The 22659-nt window shown below is 42.0% G+C and overlaps 1 protein-coding gene across 2 annotated transcripts in view; it reads left to right on the top strand.

Moving 5' to 3' along the window:
• The first annotated feature begins 1415 nt into the window (after positions 1 to 1415).
• MFSD6 (major facilitator superfamily domain containing 6) overlaps positions 1416 to 22659 on the top strand; it is a 28866-nt gene continuing 7622 nt past the window's right edge. Inside the window, exons 1-4 of one of the 2 annotated variants that reach the window (XM_084209801.1) lie at positions 1416 to 1461; positions 9950 to 11546; positions 16587 to 16684; positions 22068 to 22229. In XM_084209801.1, the coding sequence (XP_084065927.1) occupies positions 10003 to 11546; positions 16587 to 16684; positions 22068 to 22229 (1804 nt within the window). In that variant the 5' untranslated portion in view covers positions 1416 to 1461; positions 9950 to 10002. Of the gene's footprint in view, positions 1462 to 1776; positions 1906 to 9949; positions 11547 to 16586; positions 16685 to 22067; positions 22230 to 22659 lie in introns of those variants that run through there. The other variant, XM_084209800.1, reaches the window with a different exon arrangement.

The raw sequence follows: 22659 nt of genomic DNA, 5'->3' as shown, positions 1-22659 counted from the left end.
TTAAGTATTTAATGGTTTAAAAATTTTATTTAGGAAATGACCCAGGCACATATGAGACCGAGTGGAAGGAAGGGGGATGATTACAATGCAAGTATTTAAAAACACAGCTACAAGAGAAGGAAAAACACAGCTGCAAACAAGGCTGCAGAAGATGGTCACATTCCTAGTGTGATGGGCAACAGTGCAGTTATCAGAGATTAGAGAAAAACTGCTTTTAAGACTTCAGTAAATGTAGTCTTTGACTACAAAGATCTGCTTTTCCTTTTCAGTTGACAAACAATGACTGCAAATTATTTGAATTATGTGTTCTCCCTAAAAGCTTTTCTAGTAATTTGCCAGAATAGTCTCCATCAAGATGAAATAATTTTGTTTGGAGCTTAGATCTGGTTTATTTACAGTGCCATTTTGTAGTAAAAGCCCCCCTACGTGTCTGTCTCTGAATTCTGCAAGATTACAGGAGGCCTGCACTCCTGGTCCCAGATGTGGTTTCTCTTTGTGGTTAATTAGCCGTGGGGGAGATTCTCAGAGATGATGAGTTCTGAAAATCCTTCCAGAGACAGATGATAAACAAGCCTTCTCCTGCCCCAGGTCATCTCCCATAGGAAATTCAGCTTTTGTCTCCTGTCTCCTTCAGGAGAAGCCTTTACTGTAGAGGTAGGCAGGATGTTAATGGGACGCTGTCCACAGTGGTGGGTGAATCCACACACAGAGTCTGTGCCCCATTGGTGTGTCGCCGTGGCAGGGGAACAGCTGGAGAGAGCATTGCCTTCCACCTGGAATCCCTTGCACTTCGGTGAGAAGTAAATTAAGTGGGTCGAATGCCTGTCGTGCCTCTGTTCCTGTTTGTCTGCCTTAATGGTGCAAGCTTGTAGTTTTCTCTCAATTTCTTCCCTTGGGCAAAATAATGCAAATTATGTTTGATTCTTTGAAAAAAGGGGGATCCTCCCTCAGAAAAGGGAGGTGCAAAATAAGATGCAAGCAGTCATGTGTTTGTTCTGTGGTATCCCAGTTAATGATGTCTGCAGTCAGGTCACTGTCCTGGGCAAAAGCTGCCGTGCTGTGCCACTGGGAGAGCTGGCCAGTGGAGCTTGTTCATTTTATCAATCTGCTTGGACTAGGGCCCAATGTGAACTCTTGTGTAAAGAGCACCATCATTTGAGCTTAATCCTCAGCTTCAGGACCTCCTGTTCGGTTCAGGGATGATAAACCCCCCAAATCTCTGGCTGGCCTTTCACTTCGTGACTATTCCCCTACTTTAGTTTAACATCGCTGACCTTTTGATATTGCAGCACGACTCAGCTGTTGCTCAGGAGTTACCCTCCCTCCCTTTTTCTGCTTCAGTAAATAGTGTGTGGGGAAGTTTATGTTGTTATTTTAAACATTTAGGGAATTTTGTTTGTGTGCAAGTCTAGAAGCGGTGTTCCCGAAGAGGCGATGCCAGTGGCTGTGAAAGGCACTAAGGTAATTAATTCTTTATGCTGTGATACGCGTTTGGAACTTGTGACGAGCAGGAAGCGCTGTCAATGTCATTCGCCTCTTGGGGCCCAGGACGCTGCCCAGGCAGTGTTCTTAAGCCCAAGGCCCTGCAGTGTCCCAGCAGAGGTGCGGACCCGGCAGCCGTCCGCGGTCCGTGAGCGGACCGCCCGGGCCGCGCAGGGAGGGCCCGCCCGGGCCGGGCCGTGGCGCGGGGCCCGCGGAGGCGTTGCCGGGCGCTGCGCGGCCCCCCCGCGGCGGGGCGGGGGGCGGCTCCGTCCCTCCCCGCAGCGCCCCTGCGCGGCGGCGGCGGCGCGGCCCGGCCGGGGGGGCGGGAGGTGCGCGGAGCCGCCGCCCGCAGCAGCCGCGGCGGCAGGGAAGGGGCTGCGATGCTCCCGGCCGAGCGCCCCCCCGGAGCCGCCCCCGGGCGAGGTGAGTCAGCGCGGCCCCGCGGTGCGCGGGGGGCCGGGCCGGCAGCCGGGGCCGCCCGGCGCGGCGCCGCCGCCTCCCCTGCCCGCGCTCTGCGGGGACCGGCCCCGCGGGGCGGCCGGGGCCGGCTGTGGCGCACCGGGATGGGGAGGCCGTTCCCCCCTGGTGTCTGCACCGGCTCCGGCGCCCTCCCACCGGGGCGGCGGGCCTCGTCCCCGCGGCCGCCCGGGATGCTGCTGCCCGTGGGCCCGCGCCGCAGCTTCTCCCCGGCGGCGTTTCCTGCCGCGCCGGGGCCGGTCAGCTGCGCTTTCCCGGAGCCGGCCGGTTGTGTCAGCCTTGGCGGCCGCTGTGGTGGGTGCCGACCTCGGTGGGGTGCCGGCCCGCTTCTCCTGAAGCTCGGCATCGTGGTTGAAGCGTGCTGCGGCCGAGCCGTATAATACCCCCTGGCCTCCCCGGTGACAGAGTCGTAGTCCCGGAGGTGGCCGATGGCCGGGCCGTGTCCCGAGGGAGCTCCTGCACAGGCATCTCCGCACTTCTCCTTGCCGCCAGCATCCAGGCGTGGCGTTACGTGTGGCTGTCACTCGGATCCAGAGCCCTCACATCCTTAAAATACCGTGGGGTTTAGTAAGCGAGTTGTCGGTTGCTCGTCTGTTTATTGGAACAAGCGTAGGAACAGGTACTTATTTAGGAAGTCAGCCCTGAGGGTGCCATAGCTGCTACGGATGCCTGCGATGTTCTAAGTTAGATGGAGTTTAAAATCCATGTCTGTTCGGCAGCTCTAAAGTTTTAGCAGCAGGCTCTTTTTAAATGTTGTGTTAATAAAAAAGTGCAGTGTTGAGGAGTGGTAAATTTAGTTGGATAAACTAGTGCAGAAGAGAACAACTGAATAAACATAGTGCTGAAGTATTTCAGTAAAAACTTCTCCAAACATTATTACATTACTAAGATATATTATGTCTTGTTGTCCACTAGTTGGTAACGTCCAAGGAAGGAGATTACAAAATGCTAGTTTTGTAGCTAGGTTATTTTGTGTGTGTTTTTTGTTCCACTGGGTAGAAATAGTGGACAAAGGTAACATATTCTGTTGTTTGTATTCTCTGAAGACCCACCAAGGAATAGGAGAAAAACAATCATCCCCTTAAGGGTAGTATTTGTACTAAGGGTAGCATTAGTAGTCATAAGTACAGTAAAAATCGTAAGATTTTAAAAAATTATCAAACAGGTGGAGTGAGAATATGAGAGTAGAAGCTGATGATGTGAGGAGCTAATGGGAGGAAGCTGTGATTTATCAGTAACAGAGCTGGTACTAGGTCACAGCTTGAATGCAACCTAAAATTCATCATAATCGTCAGCTACAGTACAATGGGCCTGAGTTTATATAGCGGTGAGGGAAATTGTGAGCTGGTGCCATGATCCACCTGCAGATGTGGCACTTGGTCCCAGAGGCTGGAATGGCCAGGAAGGCCTTGCTGTCCTGCAGCAGACCAGGACTGCTGCTGCTGCCAGGCTTGGTGGGGCAGCTGGGTGCCCTTGTCCCTCCCCAGTGCTGGCAGCACTGTGCTCCTGGAATGCCCTGGGCACTTGCCTGGTTTGGAGCTGAAAGCACACTTGGAAATTACCATCATTAATCAAGTGTAAACCTTGGAGGCAGCTGACGACTGGAAAACTGGTTTAAAAAACTGTAGGCTGATACCAGCTATAAACAAGCTCTTTAACAAATAGAGTCTACTCAGGGATCTTGATGTGCATATATTAAATGGAAAACAAGATTGGAATACAGGAGTCCTAAGATGTGAGTTTAATGGTTTTTCTTTAATAGATGAGGATTCATAGTATTCTTCAGTTTAATGTTAATACTAGCACTATTGTAGCAACTTCAGACGTATCTTAAGTGCGTTAAACCTGTTATAAACCTGATCTTGACATATTTCAGGCATACTATTACCTCCCAATCTAATTGACTGAATGTCTCAATGTGTAGAGTTTTTATATCTATATTGAAGAAGCAGAAAAACCTATAGCCCAACACATTAACAAAGTGCATATCAGCAACACAAAATAAAGCAGTTTGAAGTGCTGTAAACAAGGTGGTTTCACTTTCATGGAAACCCTAATTACGTTGGTTAATGTTACAACACTTGTGTCTTGCTTTACAGTTGAAACAAGCACATTTCCCAGCACAAATTCACTCTGTGTGACTTATTTCTGCTATTATAAATTCAGTCAGGTGTTCATGCTGGAGTCTCACAGGAGGAACTGTTTACCTTTAGAGAGCAGGGGATGATGTGGGACAGGTGGGGCAACCTGTGGGCATTGTTCTGGATGGCTTGGCAGGGAACAGCCCATCCAAGGGCTCCGCCTGGAGGTTGGCTTATCTGGGAGAGGCTTGGGAACTCTTGGTGATGCAAGAGTGAATGAAGAAGTCTAGGCACTTCTCTGTCATGACGTAAGTTGTTTGCATAACATTCTCCTCCTTTTTGGCATGGATGCAGCAGGCGACAGCACCAGGCTGCTCCTTAGGGGTGAAACTTGCTTGAAAATGGAAAACATGGTCTATTATTTATGGCTACTGCAGCAGTGCCTTGTAGGCCTGCTGGATGCAGGGCTTCCTTCTGGAGCTGCTGCACAGATACTGTAGCAGAAAGTATTTGACCCAAAGGTTTTGGAGCTTGGATTGATGGGGCAGGGGGGCTGAGGAGGAGGTGGTGTACATGAGCTGTGTGATGGATGCACTCGTGGCAGTTTCACCAGCTGGGGGATGAGTGAGGTGAGCCTCTGTGTAGTTTTCAAGTCTCCTTCTCTAGCAGACCGGTTCTTGATCAAACAATACTTAGTGACTTAGGGTGTTTTGAAGAAACGTGTTTTCTATTAACAAATTTTAAAATGTTTGTATGAAAATTTTATGTGGACTTTAATGTATTTGCTAAAAAATGAGTTTTCTAGTCAGTGAAAGGCTGGAAGGGGTCAACTAAAATGTGATGCCATTCTGGCTGGCTTTGATTTGTCTGCACAATGCAAACAGCAAGCTGGCCTGCTCTGTTCCTACAGCTGAATGTTGTTTGAGAGATTAATTGATCATTCCTGTTCTGAGCATGTTTTCTGAGGCTGTATAAATATAAATCTTGTACAATGAGTCATTTTTTTAGGTATTTAATGGGTTAAGCTTCTCTTGATCATTTGAACTGTGTTCTCGTGACTGTCATAGGTTTTTTTGGTGGTTTGTCTTTTAACATTCACATACATTCAAACCCAGATTTTCAGTCTCTGCTTTGTGAGTCTTAATTATATTTTAATTCTCAAAGCTTAGTGAATGGAATATTTATGCTGAATTAAACTTTATTTTAGAACCGCAGTACACTTTCACCTCAAATCTAACTTTCTGTTGGTCTGCAAATGAAGTTTCAATGCCTGGTTCTGTAAATACCATGGTATTTTCCCTGAGAGGTTTAGGGATTTGCTACCCCAGGCTGATCTCTTGATTGACTTTTTTTTTCCTTTTTTTTTAAATTTGAGATATAGTTCAAAGCGAGGGGTTTTTTTGTCCAAAGTTTTGGGAAGAGTGACTCCAAGGGGTGAGCTGAGTTTTTAGTACACTGTATTATTATTTTTCTTTGTTTCTTTTGTTATGTTTTATTCTTTTAATGTCAGGTTGTCTTGAGTAGATTAGCTTTTTATCCTTTCTGATCTTGAAATCCTGTTAATTATTAGGAGAGGCAGACTAAATGAGGATCAATTTAAGAAATAAAAGCAAGAATGCCAAGAAGATACTTAACTAAATGTAGAATACCCTCTTTCTAGCTACCTGCCAAAGATGGTCATTACAGTTTTTAAAATGACCACTGCACTGTCATCACTGAATTTCTTGGGACAAATAGTTCTTCCTCTATTCCCAAGATAGCTGCTCAAAGGTGCAAGTCTGCTGGGAAGTTGTATGTGTTTGCAGGAGATGACTGGATAAAAAACATGTTCTGGATGTAAGAGTTTGAAAGTGGATTTTGACTTGCTGGAAGAACAGGTATTAAAGCAGGTGACAGCAATCTGCAGCAGGAAACTCAGAAGAAATAATAGTCTCTACTTAGGTTAAAAAATATATTATCTGTGGAAATCTTGAAGGGAGAAGATCCTTGTGGTTAACAAGTGCATTCTTTGTACATGAGGAGAAGCACACGCACTTGTGCATAAAGAGATTCAGAGGAGGGGGGATCTCACAGAATAATGCCCGCTCTGAGAGCGCAGGGTCTGCCGCGCTGCCCGTGCAGCTGCGAGCGAGGCATGTGCGCTCGCAGCCCGGCACGCTGGCATCGCGGCTTGGGGGGGAAATCGGCACTTCAGGGCTCACTGAGCTCTCTTCCCGTTGTAGCCTTGTAGGGGTGATGGCATGGTGAGGAAACAAGGGCTTGGTTCCCAGTTCTGAGTTCTGTAGTGGTTTGGAAATGTAAACCTCTGTCGGGATAAAAGCTCTCTGTTAGTTGGAGGACTAAAGTGCTGTCTTGTGACACATGTGCTGCTGTGCTGTGCCCTTGCTATGCCTCTTCCCCTTTCTCTTTACAGGGCTTTCTCAGGGTTGTTGGAGGAATTCTTTCCAATTTACATCCTGGGGCTTTCTTCTGTGTTTCTGAACCCTAAGTTTGGGGGTTACACCTCCAAACCATTATTGCTGTTTTTAGAGTGAGGGTACCACTCTGCAACCTTTCTGATCTCATTTGTCCTGGCAGAGCTGATTACATTCAGCAGGCCTCTACCAGAATGTTGTGTTCTCTTCAACTTCAAATGAGTTAAAATTTATATTCACTCTGAAGTCCATCTGTTAACTTTCTTCCTTACTCCTCTGTTGTTTGTTCTGAGTTGTGCTTTTCTTCTGTCCTCTTATTGTCTTGTGCACTAGAAAAGTATTTGCAAAGTAAAGATACAGTATTTGAAGGCAATGGTTAAAATAACCAATAGATAACTAGTCTCTTATCAGTGAGAAGTATATTGGTTTTTCCATCTGTCTAGTATGCTGCATGTTCAATCTCTGACTGGCACAGGGTTTTGTCATAGAAGGAAATCCCCATTGGTTCAGGGTTTTTGTAGATTTTTTTCAGTAACAATACTCTGTTCATTTTCTTGTTCTCAGTCATTTATTTTTAGAATTTAAAATATTGCTTAATATGATTTTCAAAAACCTGACTCCTAAACAAACTAGTGATCAAAACAATAAAGAATGCCATATGGCTCCTACCACTCTTGATGCTGTTATATTTCTGAAGAGTATATTTTGTATTATTAATAACATTCAATGAAGCTCTTGGTGTGAAAAAATATTTACTGAAATTATTATGAAATGCACTTTTCATAGCATTCTAACCCAGGATGTTCTAGTCAGAATAGCAGGAGTGGATCTTTTGGAATTATGCAAATGCAATGCATTAGAGGATGGATGCTGAAGCTGAAATAAATTATGGAGGGGGGGAGAATATGCAGCAACTGAAGAGTTTAAAGATTAACAGTATCATAATTTGTTACGTACTCACTATTCATACAGCATATGGAATTGAAATTGCACTTCAAGAGAAAAGGGAAACAAAATTAATAGGAATTGCTCTAAAAGCCTTCAGTATTATTTATATGAAACCAGATGGTTCAGAACTCATATACAGGAATAAACTTGTTTAAATGAGGATGATTTCAAGCCATACTTACAAAGAAGTTGTCCTAAAATATCCACGTGGTTAAAATGTGAGTTCTATCTTGTCATGTCTGGGGAACAGGAAATCTATTCTTCAGAAGTAAAAGCTGTAAAGCTCTGATGCAGCAAGCAAGCAAGTTGCTGTAAACAGATGAGCATATACTGAAAGCTCAGTTACATCCCCTTGACATAAGTGGGGCCCTGCACAAGATCTGGAGTCTTTGTTGTCAAAGAAAGAGAAGGCATAAAGAAAATAAGAGTGCAGATGATGACTGATCTAATTTACTCATTAGAAGGGCTTGTTTTAGGGATATAGAAATGAGCAAAAACCCCACAGTTCTTCCACCTGTCAGGTGGATGTGGTTGGCTGAACCAGAAATTGCAGGAGCTCACTAGACAGCTGCTGGGTTTTGGTTCATGTGGCTTTTGATGGTAACAGGTAAGAGCAAGAAAATGTGCTTCCATATTTGACTGTTCTAACAACTTAATTAGGACTGTCTAATCTTTTGACAGTTGAAATACTTTTTTTAAAATTTAATTTGAATTGGCTCTGAAGAAACTGGAAGAAAAAACTTGAATCTCTGTGTATGTGCTGGCATGGTTTTCATTTACTTCTGACCTTGAATACATGAATATTTAAGGTTCCAAGATTTGTATGTAGCCTTTTCTCTCTAAGTGGAACCAGAGATCCTCATAGATAGTATCCCATAGAAATGACATTTGAAAGTAAAAAACAGACAAACCTTGTGAGTGTTTGGGATTTTAATGATGGTATTTTTAGACATGTCTTTCACTGAACTGTGTAAGGTTTAGATTATTCTCATGAACTGTTGCTTTTAGAAATACCCGTGGCTTGTTGTCAGCTGTTACATATATGTTGAATCAATAAGGAACAATTAATTTAACATACTAGTGAATGTTAGTCTCTCTTATTAGCCTTTGTCAGTATTAAATAATCCATTCCAAATTCTTTGTCAGTATTAAATAATGATGAATTATAATTATTTAAAGGTACTGAATATACTGTTGCATGACTAATTTTAAGAGGATGATATTGTGCTTTCAGATGAGTAATGGAAGACTTATTTCATTGTCCTCTTCTACTTGAAATAAAGTACAGAACTGCAAAAAAATACTTATCATAGAATGATATAATATCCTGAGTTGGAATGAACTGAGTAGGATCATCCTGTCCAACTTCAAATTCCTTGAGCAGGTCAGGATCATAAAGGGAATGCTCTTCAAGAAATTTCAGGTTCTTCTCGTTCTCCTTTCAAATACTGGCCCTTGAAAAAGTTCCTCTGTGATAGTAATACTAATCCAAACAGCAAAGGATTACAAGCCCAAAATATATAAAATGTTTAACTTTCTCACAGTGAACGTGAGCTAATCTTATTAGGTTAAATTTAAAGGTACCAGTAGAGCAAAATCAGTTTTTTAATAATGATTTGGAGCTGATAGCCTGCTGGCAGAGCTGGTTTTTGTTCTTTGAAAAGGAAGCGTTTCTTAGCTCGGCTAGTTTATTGGAATGGGTTGTTTTTAAATGTGAAAGCTGGCTGGTCACTCAAAGTCTAAGGAGTGTTTATTTTTTAGTGTTGCTTATCAATTTTGCAGGCACTTCTGCAGAAGATAAGTGCAGGCAGCTGCAGTGCTGTTACCTTCCAGTCCACCTCTTTTCCATTTCAGAATTTGACTTGAAGATGCCTTTACAGGGCCTCTGTCTGTTTCTTTGTTCCCAGGTCTTTGATGTCTTTGAGATTGTTACCCTAGTTTTGATCCTAATTCCCTCCTCTTCCCATTCAGCGTAGAAGCTCAAGCCTCCCATCAATTTCTGCTATAGTTGTGGAGTGCTTGGAAAAATGTTTTCCAAGAGGAAACTGATGAGCCTTTTGAAGGCCATCATGAGGCATTGGATAATATGTTTTGATGATCAAAATAACCTGGGTATATGTGGCTGCATTGCTTAATTACAAAATCATTACTATCCTATGGCATAGGAGGGAATACTGGAAATAAAGCAGTTAGCCTTGGGGGAGAAAAGCCAACTTGAAAGAAGAGAACTTGCAAATGCTAGCACTTAATTGCCACAGTAACTCTGAATATATAAGTTATTCTCTCTCCTAAACATGAAAGATGTTTTATTGCACAGTATAAAAGCTGATGCTGGGAGAACTTCACAGAATTGGTCATTAAACACATTTTTATTGATGCTACCATGTACCACTAGTCTAGACAAATGGCTTTCTCCACCCTGAATACTGCATTTATTGCTCAGGAATGTTACTTACAAGAGAGAAACTGTCTTTGTCCTTGATGGCTGCCATTGCAGGTCTGCTCCCCTGTGGTACCTTAACCAGCCTATGTTTTATTTGTTCACAGGGTAGCCCTAGTTCCTTGAGAGTCCACCAGATCCTGGATGCTTGTGGTAAACCATGGCAGCGGATGATAAGGTGGCCATTCTAACCGACGACGAAGAAGAACAGAAGAGAAAGTATGTGCTTGCTGATCCTTTCAATGGCATTTCCAAGGATCAAGACTTGCCACCCAATAATGAATCCCCTTCGACAGAGACAACCACTGCCCCAGATGAAGAGCTGGATTGGTTAGAAAAGCACTGTGTCAAAATAAACAACGATCTTCTGATCTCAAAGGTCTTTTATTTTTTCTTCTATTCTGCATATGGCTCTCTCTACCCCTTGCTGCCCGTGTACTACAAGCAGCTGGGTATGACCCCCAGTCAGAGTGGACTTCTGGTGGGCATCAGGTACTTCATTGAGTTTTGCAGTGCTCCCTTCTGGGGAGTGGTGGCAGATCGTTTCAAGAAAGGCAAGATTGTCCTCCTGTTTTCGCTTTTATGCTGGGTTTTGTTCAACCTGGGCATTGGATTTGTGAGACCAGCCACCTTAAGATGTGTACCGAAGGGCCTTCCCCCTGCACATCCCACTAACGCAAGCAGCCTTTTAACAACAATCCTGCAAAACTCCTCCGTGTCTTCTCCACTAACCACAGTGAGTGCTGCATCCCCGAAAGTTCGTGGGAGGAGAGACGTGGTCACTTCCAGTTCAGTCACTTTGGAAGCAACAGGGACACCTAATCCTGAAATAACATTCCTGGTACCTACACAGAGCAATGGTGAGGATTTTACCTTGGAGAACAGTACCCATCTGATTTTGCAAAGCACCACCACTAGCCCAGCCTCACTAGGGAACACAACTCTGAGCACCACCTCAGCTTCCATCAGCACAAAGCCGGTGCCTTCTGACCAAGCTGTGCTCGTTTATGATCAACAAGAAGTAGAGGCCATCTTTCTACTCATTCTGCTGGTTGTCATAATAGGAGAATTTTTCAGTGCTTCCTCTGTTACCATTGTGGACACCATAACTCTGCAGTACCTCGGCAAACACAGGGACCGCTATGGATTGCAGCGTATGTGGGGGTCTCTGGGCTGGGGGCTGGCCATGCTCTCTGTGGGAATTGGCATTGACTATACTCACACAGAAGTTGCCATTGAAGGTCAAGGATGTAAAGCTCCAGAGTACAAGAACTACAGGATCGTTTTCATTGTTTTTGGTGTCCTCATGACGATGGCTCTGATTGTGGCCACCCAGTTCCGATTTCATTACGCGCACTTCAAGCAAGATGAAAATAAGAGAAAAGAGGTCGAGATCTCACAGGTGGACAGAAATGCCTCCAATGAATCTTCAGATAACACTCCTACCAGTATGAGCCAGTCACAGTCTTTCAGTTTTTGGGACCTAATTAAACTGCTGTGCAGTATCCAGTATGGCTCCGTGCTCTTCGTGGCCTGGTTCATGGGGTTTGGATATGGCTTTGTGTTCACCTTTCTGTACTGGCACTTGGAAGACCTGAATGGCACCACCACTCTCTTTGGAGTTTGTTCTGTGCTCAGTCACGTGTCTGAGCTGACTGCCTATTTCTTCAGCCACAAACTCATTGAATTGGTTGGTCACATCAGGTAAGATGGCAGCAATCATTAAAGAGCTATACAAAAAATGGTGACTCTCAGGCTCAGGCCTTGTGCTACAAAGTGAAACTCAAGCTAATTTTTTTTTTTTTTTTTAATTACTGCTCAGTTATGTGGCTCATGTGATAGATTTTTTTTTTTTTTTTTTTGTTATTCTAAGAGTTGAAAATGGTCTGAAATGCTTGCTTTGCATATGAGTTGCATTTTAGTATGTGCTTTATGCCTGGCATAAAGCACATACTAACATGCCTTTTGCAGAAGGTTCCAGAAGATATCCTTGTTCCCTGATGCATCGCTCTGAGATCTTTACAATTTGCCACCTACTCAAGGGTTGTATGTTTTGACATACAAATGCCATTAGCTTTTCAGTTTTTTTCCTGTGAGTAGCAGTATTCTGCAAACCTCCTGCTTTAGCCTAGTTCCCCTTGCAGGGCAGTTTGTTGCCCCCACAGTAGCCTGGAAAGGTGTCAGCTGCAGGCTGAGAGGGGAGAAGCTGAGCTGAGGAAACGAGTTGAGCACCTCCTGTGTACATGGCCTTGTAATCAGACTCTGGGTGTTGGCAGAATGAGGTTGCAGCCTGGCAGTGTCACTTACTAGTTCAGGGCTTGCTCTCCTCCTTCAGCAGTGTGTGTCAGCTATGAAGTGAGATGGCTGCAGGGCTTGTCCTGTTGTTTTTGCCTTGTGTAAGTGAAAGCGACTGCTTCCAGCATATTCGTGAGCATTGGTTTCCAGTAAATTCACTAAATTGATTTAATAGCCACATGTTCTAAATCCCTCTTCTACTCTTTAAAAAAAGCACAGGGGAGGAAAGATGAGGAAAATCTGAGTTAATAAAGCTGCAAAGGTGGTTTTTTCATATTTACTCAGGTATTCTGTGCATGTAAGTTCAGAGCTATGTGTTGTTAGCATCATATCCTTTCCAAATACCCAGTTTATAATCATACAGTCATTGAGATGTAAGTATTTTTAAACTGTTTGCACTGTTCTTTTTGTGTATTCTGTTCCAAGGTCTTGCTCTTTGTTTGCTTTTATTGGGATGAATATTTTTATTCATTTGCCCTCTACTAAAAATGTTTGAGATGTTTAGCACAATAATTTGAGAGATTACTTAAAAGATGAAGTTCTTTCTTACTTGAAACTGAGGAAGATCTCTTTACTTAGAGTCAGTCTTAATCTCTGAATTTGACAATAATTAGTAAGAGAAAATGACACCTTGCATGCAAAGCCTGGAGGAAGGATATGATGATGAGGAGTGGTGAGAACACATCACAGTCTTCATAGCTAAAGATAGCTTGGGTATGCTCTTTCACTGTATATTATAGTACAAAATTCAGGCTTAGACTTCAACTAAAGAATGAAAACCAAAGAGTGGTAGGATTGTGAATAAGATTAAATGGAGGGGATGGGAGCATTGGCCAATGAAAAGAAGGATGATATAGGGGATTAGCTCCCTTTTTTTAAATTTTTTTTTTTGGCACAGCTAAACCTGTGAAGCCAAGATTGGATCAAGATTGAATTGTTTAAACACTAGTCCCTGTTTGCTATGAAACAACATTCTACATACCTACACCTGGGAAATGCACATTAGTCATATTTTAGTGTTATCTAATGGTTACTTGTGTTTAGTCATCACAGTTTGAGATGACTCCTCCGGGTTGCCTGCTGCCTTGTCCTTTCTGAACTTTGTGTGTTTGAGAGGAAGCAACCTTTATTTGTTCTTCCCCAAAGAAATATGGATAGGAGTTCATAGCTGACCTTCTTTTAGAGGTCTGTATGTGTGTTGTCTGCTGCCTTCTAGTGCAAATAATAATTTTTCTATTAGGAATAAAATTCCAATAGCCTCCAACTCCATATCCTTAGCCAGAATCATTTGGTGTTGATGTTTTATCTATTTTTAATAGCTCAAAATTCCTTTATATGGGTTGTTTGACTTCTAGATGTAGACATTCTTTCTGCAGTATTTGAATATTATTCAATTTTTCTTTCTGTGCTGTTTGAAGGCAGGCATGAGTACCAGAATTGCACACATTGTCATAGTAGCAGGAAAAAATGCTATTGAATGTCCTTAGTAGAACTGCAAGGAAATAGGCTTTACACCTTATCAGATAGAAGCTCAGTTTCCCTTTTCAAGTTTATAAATCTTTCTGTTTCTACCATTGTATGTGGTGGCATATAAAACTCTTACCACAGTTTGAAACCTCTTATGTTTTCACAGTTTTTTAAAAACTAATGTTCAAATTATTGTCCAAGTGTTTTGCCCATTACCATATTAAATACCTGCTGATTAAAATGCCCAGTTTCTGACTTCATTAGCTCTACTGTTCATACACTTGTGCAGTGCATGTGTGCTTCTAGTGTTTCTTTGAGAGGATATTAGGAAGAAGCTCTTTACTGTGAGGGGTGAGGCCCTGGCACAGGTTGCCCACAGAAGCTGTGGCTGCCCCATCCCTGAAAGTGTTCAAGACCAGGCTGGATGGGGCTTTGAACAACCTGGCCTAATGAATGGTGTCCCTGCCTAGGGCAGAGGGGTTGGAACTAGATGATCTTTATGGTCCCTTCCAACCCAAACCATCCTATGATGCTATGAGCAAAAAAATGTACAAAACTGGCTATGAAATATTTAGACCCCACTTGGTGTAGAAACATTCAAAACTGCTAGTCACTTAAGAAGATGATGTCAAGCTCTGAAAATAACTTCCTACTTGAGGTTAAGCTAGAATGTGTTTGTCTGACCACAGTTCCAGCATGTGAGCTTTTATGGGAAGCAGAGACTGGTAGTCATGGCTGTAAACAGCTTAGACTCCTTGTCACAAATATAGATTCAGTGCTTTAAATGTTTAACCTGTGAAATGAGTATGGTGTCAGTGTGGGTGCTGCACGTAGGGTTCATAAGGAACATCTGTTTACATTTTCCATGTAGGTCTGATAAGGAGCCTAAGTGATTTTTATAAATGCATTTTTGAAAAGACTCTGTAAATATACAAAAGTTTTTGTGTGACATACCCCTCCAAAACCATATTTATAGAAATCTTCATAAACTGTAATTTACCTAAAATTCTGTACATATATTCTAACAAATTAAGAGGTAGAACCTGACTAAATTGCTGCTCTTAAACTCCAAATCCAAATCTTTCTGCAAATGTAACAGGTAGGTGGTTAGTGATGATGGAAGAGCTCTGAAGCAGCAGGAGGTCACGACTCTGGTCTGGCTGTACTAGGGGAACAGCTGAGATAGGAAGACAGTTCTTGGTGAACAGACAAAGTTTTTGCAAGACAAAAGTGAAATTAAGCTGTCTAGAACTCATCCTAAACAGAGAGGTGCATCTGTACTAAACAGATGTACTATACACCTAAACAGAGAGGTGCAAATGTATAATGCCCTTCCTTTGTATTCCTGAGAGTATGCATCACCCTGGGCCTTTCTGGTAGGGGAATGAAGACAGGAGCCTGCAGACCTTGTGAGTTTGGTTACCTTTTGAGGCTGATGTGTCCTAATACATTTCAGAAATGTGGTTGTACATAAGAGCTACATTAAGTTGTGGCTATGAAAGGAACCAAGTTATTTGTTTGGAACAGAAGGCATTAATTAAAGGATGAGATGAAATTTATGATTCACAGCACAAGGAACAAGTTTGTTCTCATTATTGTATAACAGTGAACTTTTTCATGGCTTCCCATGTTTTCTTCCTTGAGTGCTTGGGCTTTTGTTGCCTAAAGGCAGCTTAAACCAGCTATTCATGGACCTCACATGTATCTGGAAGCAGCACAGCTTGGTTTGATCTATGACTGAGGGGGGATGACTTCCTGCCAGCTTGCCCTACTTGTTGAAAGTAAATTCATGTTGTTATGAAATGCACAGGCCTTTTTTGATATCACTGACATGATAAAACTCTGGAACTGAATTTTTCACTGTCAACATGTGTATTTGGAGACCTCAGATGTTGACAAGATGTTGTGTTTTTGTGATGGTGTCTCACTCTAGATTTTCCAGTGGCTCTGTACTATTTAATTAATTCTCAGTGTGCATTTGTAAAAAAACTAACTGAAAAAGCAGCACAAAGAATAAAGAGCCCTTTCACAAGGTCAGTGCTTCACCTTAACTATCAATTTATTTCACTTATGCCAGACCAGGGTTCAAACAACAAGCCCTATTGGGACAACAAATTATCCTCATCCCTGAAAAAATCTTTAAAGGTTGCAATAGTACCCTTTTTCAAGCTGTAAACATGTTTTCAATTAAGTCTTTGTTTCCCAAGATCCATCTAAAATAAGAGGAAGATAGCTGGATGAATGAGCACCCCAAAGGGAAGCTATGCTAAATCTAAAAACTGGAAAGGAAGAGTCATCAGGTTAAATGTGCAATGGGAAATGCACTTCACAAATAGTCTTTGTATTTCATTGTTTAAAAGCTGTTGTAAGAGTTTTTGTTGTTTTGGTTTTTTTTTCCTCTAAATTCTGAGATGCAGCATCTGCTGCTTTTCAGCAGGATGGCTAAGTTTTATCCTGAGGCATGTTGTTATAAACCATATTGCTTCTGTGGGATGTGTTTTAGAGTAGTTCTGAGCAGTTTGCAGATACTGGGACTATAAACTTATATTAATTGGGTTAAAATTAATTCCTTTAATACAAACCTGCTCCAGGCTTTCATTGAAATGGCAGAATGAATCTCTGGATGATTAGAAAAGCAGGTTGTTTGGAAAGGATGTTGAATGCACTCAGAAATTCTCTCTCTGAAACACAATCCTGTTTAGAGTGTGGCAAAGAACTACAGAGCTCAATTAAAAGCTCAATGGGTTTGCTGTCTCTTTGATTTATTTTTTTTCTATTAGGATTTTGAATGTGTTGAATGGGCAGGAGGAGGGTTTATGTTTGGGTGTAGAACTTGAAGGATATATTTTTTTGTTGAGCAAATGCTTTAGACTGGCAAACAGTATGCCTGTAAATAACTTCTAAATCAGTAAGCTGTATTGTAACATACCAGAAAGGGAAAGTGCAGACCATCCTGACTTGTCCTTTCTCTATTTCCTTTAGAGTGCTTTATATTGGCCTTGCCTGTAACACAGCGCGATACATCTACATCTCGTACCTGGAAAATGCCTGGACCGTTCTTCCCATGGAAGTGCTTCAAGGTAAGGCCTTCCAGCACAAGATCAGGTGCTCCCATTTATCTTGCTTTCAAGTGAGCTGTGATTAAGTAAAAAATCTGGTCTTTCTCTGTTGTTTTGACCACAAATACCCCAGAAGATGCAGGTTCATAAAACACATAAACCATTAATGTTTATCCTGGGAAATATTTGACATCAAAGGGTGGGTGTGCATTTGATTGTGCACAGTTCTCTATTTATTCAAACAGAACTGTGTGAGACCAGCACACCCTCTAAATAAACAAAGAGACAGAAGCATGAGCTACAAGGGTACACACCTACTGCAGATCCTGTTTGGTGATAAATGTGAACGTCATTAAATGCCAGAGGTTGCAGTCCTTGAAAGGATGCCACAAAAAACTTCAAAAAATAACCTGGGTCATTCTCTGTTAAATATTTCAGTTTTTCACTTCCATCAATACTTTTAGATTATAGAATTTTTGTTTTAATAGCTAGAGCAGAAGTTCTCTCAATGCTTTCTCAATGCTAAGAGAACTTCTTTAAGAGCTATGCCCTTTCTCAAACTTATTTACAAGGACAGAGGTGTGGTCTATTGACGAGTAACTTGAGTCCTGTTTTCAAATCCTGTTGTAGAAGCCTGTAAGAACTTCCTTGCAATGTTAAAGTATACATTGTTCTAGTGTGGTTTTTATGACCTTTTTGTTGTCTTTTTTGTGACCTTTTTTTGTGGTGGGTATCACTTCTGAAAACCATGAAAAAGTGGAACTGTTTTACTTTCTATTTCTTCAATATTTGAAGAGTACCATTTTTTACCATCTTTTTAAAGCCAGTATTTTGGCTTTATACAATAATATTTTGATTTTTTTCCTCAGATTATACTTAGAAGTTTTATTATTCTGTGTGCAGCATAACTTGAATTTAACTTTTTCTGCTATACTTACAGAAATCTTTGTAAGGTAGACTTTGAGTTACAAAATGCCATTAGAGAGCACTGAGAGATCCATTTGTGTGCTGGTTCCTTAACGTTCTGAGCTAACAAAACAGTTTATCATATTATAATTGCCACAACAGCAAGCTTCTGAATTTTGTTATTAAAAAAAGCCCCCAAACCACAACTATTGAATTGATGCTTCATTTATGCTTGGTTCATACCAAATGTTAAAATAGGAACGTGTTAGAAAGAACCTGAAGAATGAGTATGTGTTATGCTCCCACCTGCTCAAACATCTAGGGAAAACAAATGATAAATACAAAGCTTTGGATGCTGCCTTTTAGGTAATCCTATTTTAAAGATATCCCATATCAAAATACAGGAAAAAACCTTTTTGGTTTCACCTATACAGCCATAAATTTGTGCCTGGAAGTATCCTGTAAGTCATGGCTGAAAAGGAAGTTTCTTGTACTTTGAATGTAGCTTTTCTGCTGAAATTTCAGTATGAATTGCACAATACATAGGTTTGCCTTTACATACAACAAGAGTACACAGTACACAAATCCTCAGTAATTGAGATTTGAAAAAAAAATTAAGGACCTTCAAAATATTACTTTGTCATAAATGTATCTGCCAGATGTTACTATATTTAGCCACTGCTGAATCATGGGCTCCTTGGTTAATCTGGCTATTTGCAGTTATTTATAGTCAGCAAATGAGAAGGCTAAACCCAAACCAAACCCACGCACAGCTCCCCCACCCAGCCCCAGGTCTCTGTGTTCTGTGTGCCCTTGTCAGACATCATTTGTTGGTCCCTGATGTCCGTGGGTGCCCCGTGTGTGTCTAACCACTGCCACTGCATTTGTGGGATTCCGGTCATCTCATTCAGTGTTGACAAATGGGGGATCAAGGTTGTCACCTTAGAAGTACTGCTGACTTCCCCCCCACCTCCCTTCTTTATTCATTCCCTTCCTGCTCTTACCAGTTTTCATCTTTTCTAGAGTTGTGTTTTTTTTCTGCAGCAATTCCAAGTCCTGTTTCTTTGGGCTCTGCTTTCTCTCCTACATAACCACTGTATTGTCAGTGGCAGTAAGAAGTGATACCTTAATGAAATTTGGTGAGGTGGAAGCTCTTATTTTTAAGTGAGCTTGTTGACAGAGGGAAGCAAGAGTTGTAGCTGTTTTCTCTATGTAAGGATTGGAAGTATTGAAAACCAAAAAAAGAGTAGGTTGTGTACAACATGTGGGTACCATGTGGGCCATCAAGTTGACAGGTCTTTGAAACCCCTCGGTGAAGTCCTTGCTCTAATTGTGCAGAACTTTTTTCCAGGAAGCTGTCACATTCTATCTAAACTCCTCAGCTTGAGGGGTTTTAAGGCTAACAGAAGTTTTAGTTGACTTCTGTAAAAAATTTATTTTTCTGTTTATTATGTTTCTGCAATACAAGCAGGATTATCCCCATGTGCTGTTGCTGAAGGGCATGGAGACCTTTCTGGAAGATGACTGCAGACTGCATCTATTGATTGTAATAAGAACCATGCTGTGTTCCAGCTGTTGTTTGTAGATGGGATGAGGACAGCTCTCATTGCATTGCACTCTCAAAGGAATAAATGAGGAGATTTAAACAACTCACTTCTCAATCCAAAGTTTTTGACCACTATGCTGTATTGACTTGCACAGGCAGTGTATGAAAATAAGAGCTAAGGCTGGATCTGTAATAACTGAAGATTTCAAGACATCCTTGTAAAGCATACACGTCTATATATATTGCACACAAGCAATCTTGTTCATTTGGCACTTAGCAGATAAAGTTTTGCTATGCTAGTTAGCTGCAATTTATTGTTCCAGGGCACTGGTCCAGGTTCTCTGATAACAGCTATGCTAGCTCACCAATTTGCATGACAGGAATTTTTTCTAAATTACAAAACCATCTTGTTAACCTGAAAATGAGCTGTTTTCACTTGGCAGTTACTCAGCAAACTCCAAAACAAGTACTATTCTAAGAAGTGACTCCTACTGATGTTCCAGCAACACAGTTCTGTCTAGAGAGCAAAGAGTTTGGCCTTTGGCTGACAATAATTATGATGCATATTTCTCTTGAAATAAATTTGGATCTCCAAATCTTCAGCTCACAGTTTGCATATGAATTATCCTAAATTCACTAAAATTACAAGCATCACTCTAGGGTTGCTGCACTTGTTGGAACTGTTGTGCAGATGATGAAATGGTGGTTAGTGGTTTTAGCAAATAATGTCACAATATATATAGTGAGCAACTTCTTTTAAAAAGAATTGTGGTTAGCAGTAACAGTAATCCAGACCAGACTTCTTATGTGAGTTGTGGTAAAAACTGTTTCAAATAGTTATTGTTGTATAAATAATAAAAATCACATTAATAATGTATACACATACTAAAATAAAAAGGCTGTGCCTTTAAAGGCAAGTGTAGTGAGCTGATTTAAAGGTATGGATTTGTTTTCAGAGAAACAGAGAACACTGTGTTCTAGTGGGGCTTGCACTGCTGAAGATGAAAACATCCAAGAACCTGTTGGTTAAGTTATGGCCTTTTGTGTTCAAACAAACTCAGTTCAAATAATTTCAGATGTGTTTTTTATTTGTCTGGCTTTAGGAATTGCTCCTAACAGCCAGTAAAACTGCATGTTTTATGTTAATTGATGTATTTTCTAAACCAAAACCACTTTACCTATTTTAAATTAGCTCTGCTTTCTTATTGGGACAGCTCTTAGTTGCTATTTGCAATGCATCCATGGATCTGCATTAAAGAAAGTAAGAGACTCAGTGAGTTTTAAAACTCTTAAGCTTTTTGCATAGAAAATCTGTGAGTTTTAAAGCCTTAAACTCTAAATGGTAAGGTAATACAGACTCATTTTGATGCAAGCTTTTTCTTTTTCAATACAGGGATGTACTAGTACCAAAACCTTGAGAGAGAGATACATGCACATATATATGTGTAATACACAAAGCTTGAGGAGTTTTGGGTTTGATTTTGAGTGAATTTGACCTGGATAGCCTGGTGGACATGCAGGTGTGTACCTGCACTATATCAATTTCATAGAGTGCTGTTTCTCATTTTACCTAAGCAAAATCCACATTATTCCATATGTTATGAGAATGTGTTTTCTTGCTCATAGTAGTCTTCAGCCTAAATGCCTAAGTAATTATTGATTGTCCAACTGTTCATTACTAAGTCAAGTGTAGAGGACAGAAACATGTTGACTGAATCATCAGTTGTGCCAATATTTGTTTAAAACTGAGGCAGTAGAGCTTAGGAATTGGTAAACTGTGATGACTATTTTTAATACCTCTAAAATAAGGGAAAAAAATTCCCACTCAATCTGAGGGTGGCAAAATAGTTCAGTCTTATTTAATGTGTGATGAAGTACAAAACTGTTTTGTTTTTCTAACTTCTCTACAATCCTGCCTTTTCCTGTCCTTCCCCACTCCACACAGGCCCAAGGGGAGGGCTCCACCTGTAACCAGCTTCCCACGCTGAGGGTCGTGTGCTGGCTGTCCCTTAGCTCTCCTGGAGGAGGAAAAAGTGTTCCCAACCCCAAACCTGCTGGGCATGGGCTGGAGAGACACTTGCGTGGTCTCTGCTGGGGGCTGGGGTGGCCATGGCGCCGTGGTTGGTGGCACTGAGGACTGGGGCTGTCGTGGGGCCGTGGTTGGTGGCACTGAGGACTGGGGCTGTCGTGGGGCCGTGGTTGGTGGCACTGAGGATGGCTGCTGCAGGAGTGCGTGAAGTGGTGGCAGCACCCACACAGGATCAGGTGCAGGGCAGGATGCAGCTGCAGCAGGAGGGAGGCACTGCCTCTCAACAGCAGCCATGGAAAGTGATGTCTTTGGCTTACCCTGAGGAGCTTGTGTGCTGTTCTCATCTGAACCATTCCATGCTAAATGCAGAATGTGTTGGTATTGAGTTCAGCAAGAGTTTGCTGGGAGGTGCTGCATTTTTTGGGGGAGTGAGAAGGGCACGAGGGGATTATTTCTTGCCTCTGGAATGGCATGGATGTCTGTGATACTGTCTGGATTTTATGACCTTAGTGCTGCCTTCACTGTGGTGGTAAGGAGACTGCTGAGAGGCATCAATGCTTTAATTGCCTGCAGGTTGTGAAATTGGGACTGTATTCCAAAGGCTCTGTGTCACTAGGAAGGCACAATGAATCTGGCAGAGAGACTTGTCTCCCTAGGGACTGTGTCTCCAGAAGAGAACTGAGGTCATCTTGGAGGGAGAAAGAGCTGAGGGAGACAGGCTCTGCAGGAGGAGTTGTCCTGTCTCTCTGTGGCTTGGTTGCCAGTATCACTTTACCAAAAGCCGATTTGTACTTCACAGCCATTTGTCACTGGAAGGTTTTTGTTGTTTTCCTCTCCATGTGCTCCAGCTGGTGAGTGCAGTTGCTCAGATGTTGTGTTGGCACCCTGTGGCCCTGGTGCTCCTCTGGTGTCTGTTTCTGCAGGTGTCACACATGCAGCTATCTGGGCAGCCTGCATCTCGTACCTGAGCGCGGCTGTGCCTCCGGAGCTGAGGACGTCGGCACAGGGAATACTGCAAGGTCTGCACCTGGGGCTGGGCAGAGGATGTGGAGCCATGGTTGGAGGAGTTTTGGTCAATTACTTTGGTAAGTAAAAGTAATATTGAAAATTTTAGTTTTATTTATTCTGGTTTTACCTGTCTGCTTTAAACTTATTTATGCTGTAGATATATTGTAGGTATTGTTATGCGTTAAAGAGTAATACACTTTGTATGGATCACAGGATCATAGAACTTTTCAGGCTGGGGAGGGCCCTAGAATCTCCAGTCCAGGCCCCTGATCAAAGGTCAATTTGATCAAGGTCAGCACTGCATTCAGACCAAATTGCTCATGGCTTTGTTCTGTCAGTGTCCAGATTGATTCAATATGTTCCACCTAGATATTTCCATTATTGTGTCGAATACCTGACCTCATCTGTAAGATGAATGAATCCTTTGTGAAAGAATAGGTTGATACTATAAAGCCTCTTGATGAACAAATGAGAATCTAATTACTTGCTTAAAAATCTTTTACAAAG

The sequence above is a fragment of the Fringilla coelebs genome, assembly GCF_963513975.1.
Source record: "Fringilla coelebs genome assembly, chromosome: 7".
In the NCBI taxonomy this organism is placed as follows: Eukaryota; Metazoa; Chordata; class Aves; order Passeriformes; family Fringillidae; genus Fringilla; species Fringilla coelebs.
This window is presented reverse-complemented; position numbering and strand designations above follow the sequence as displayed.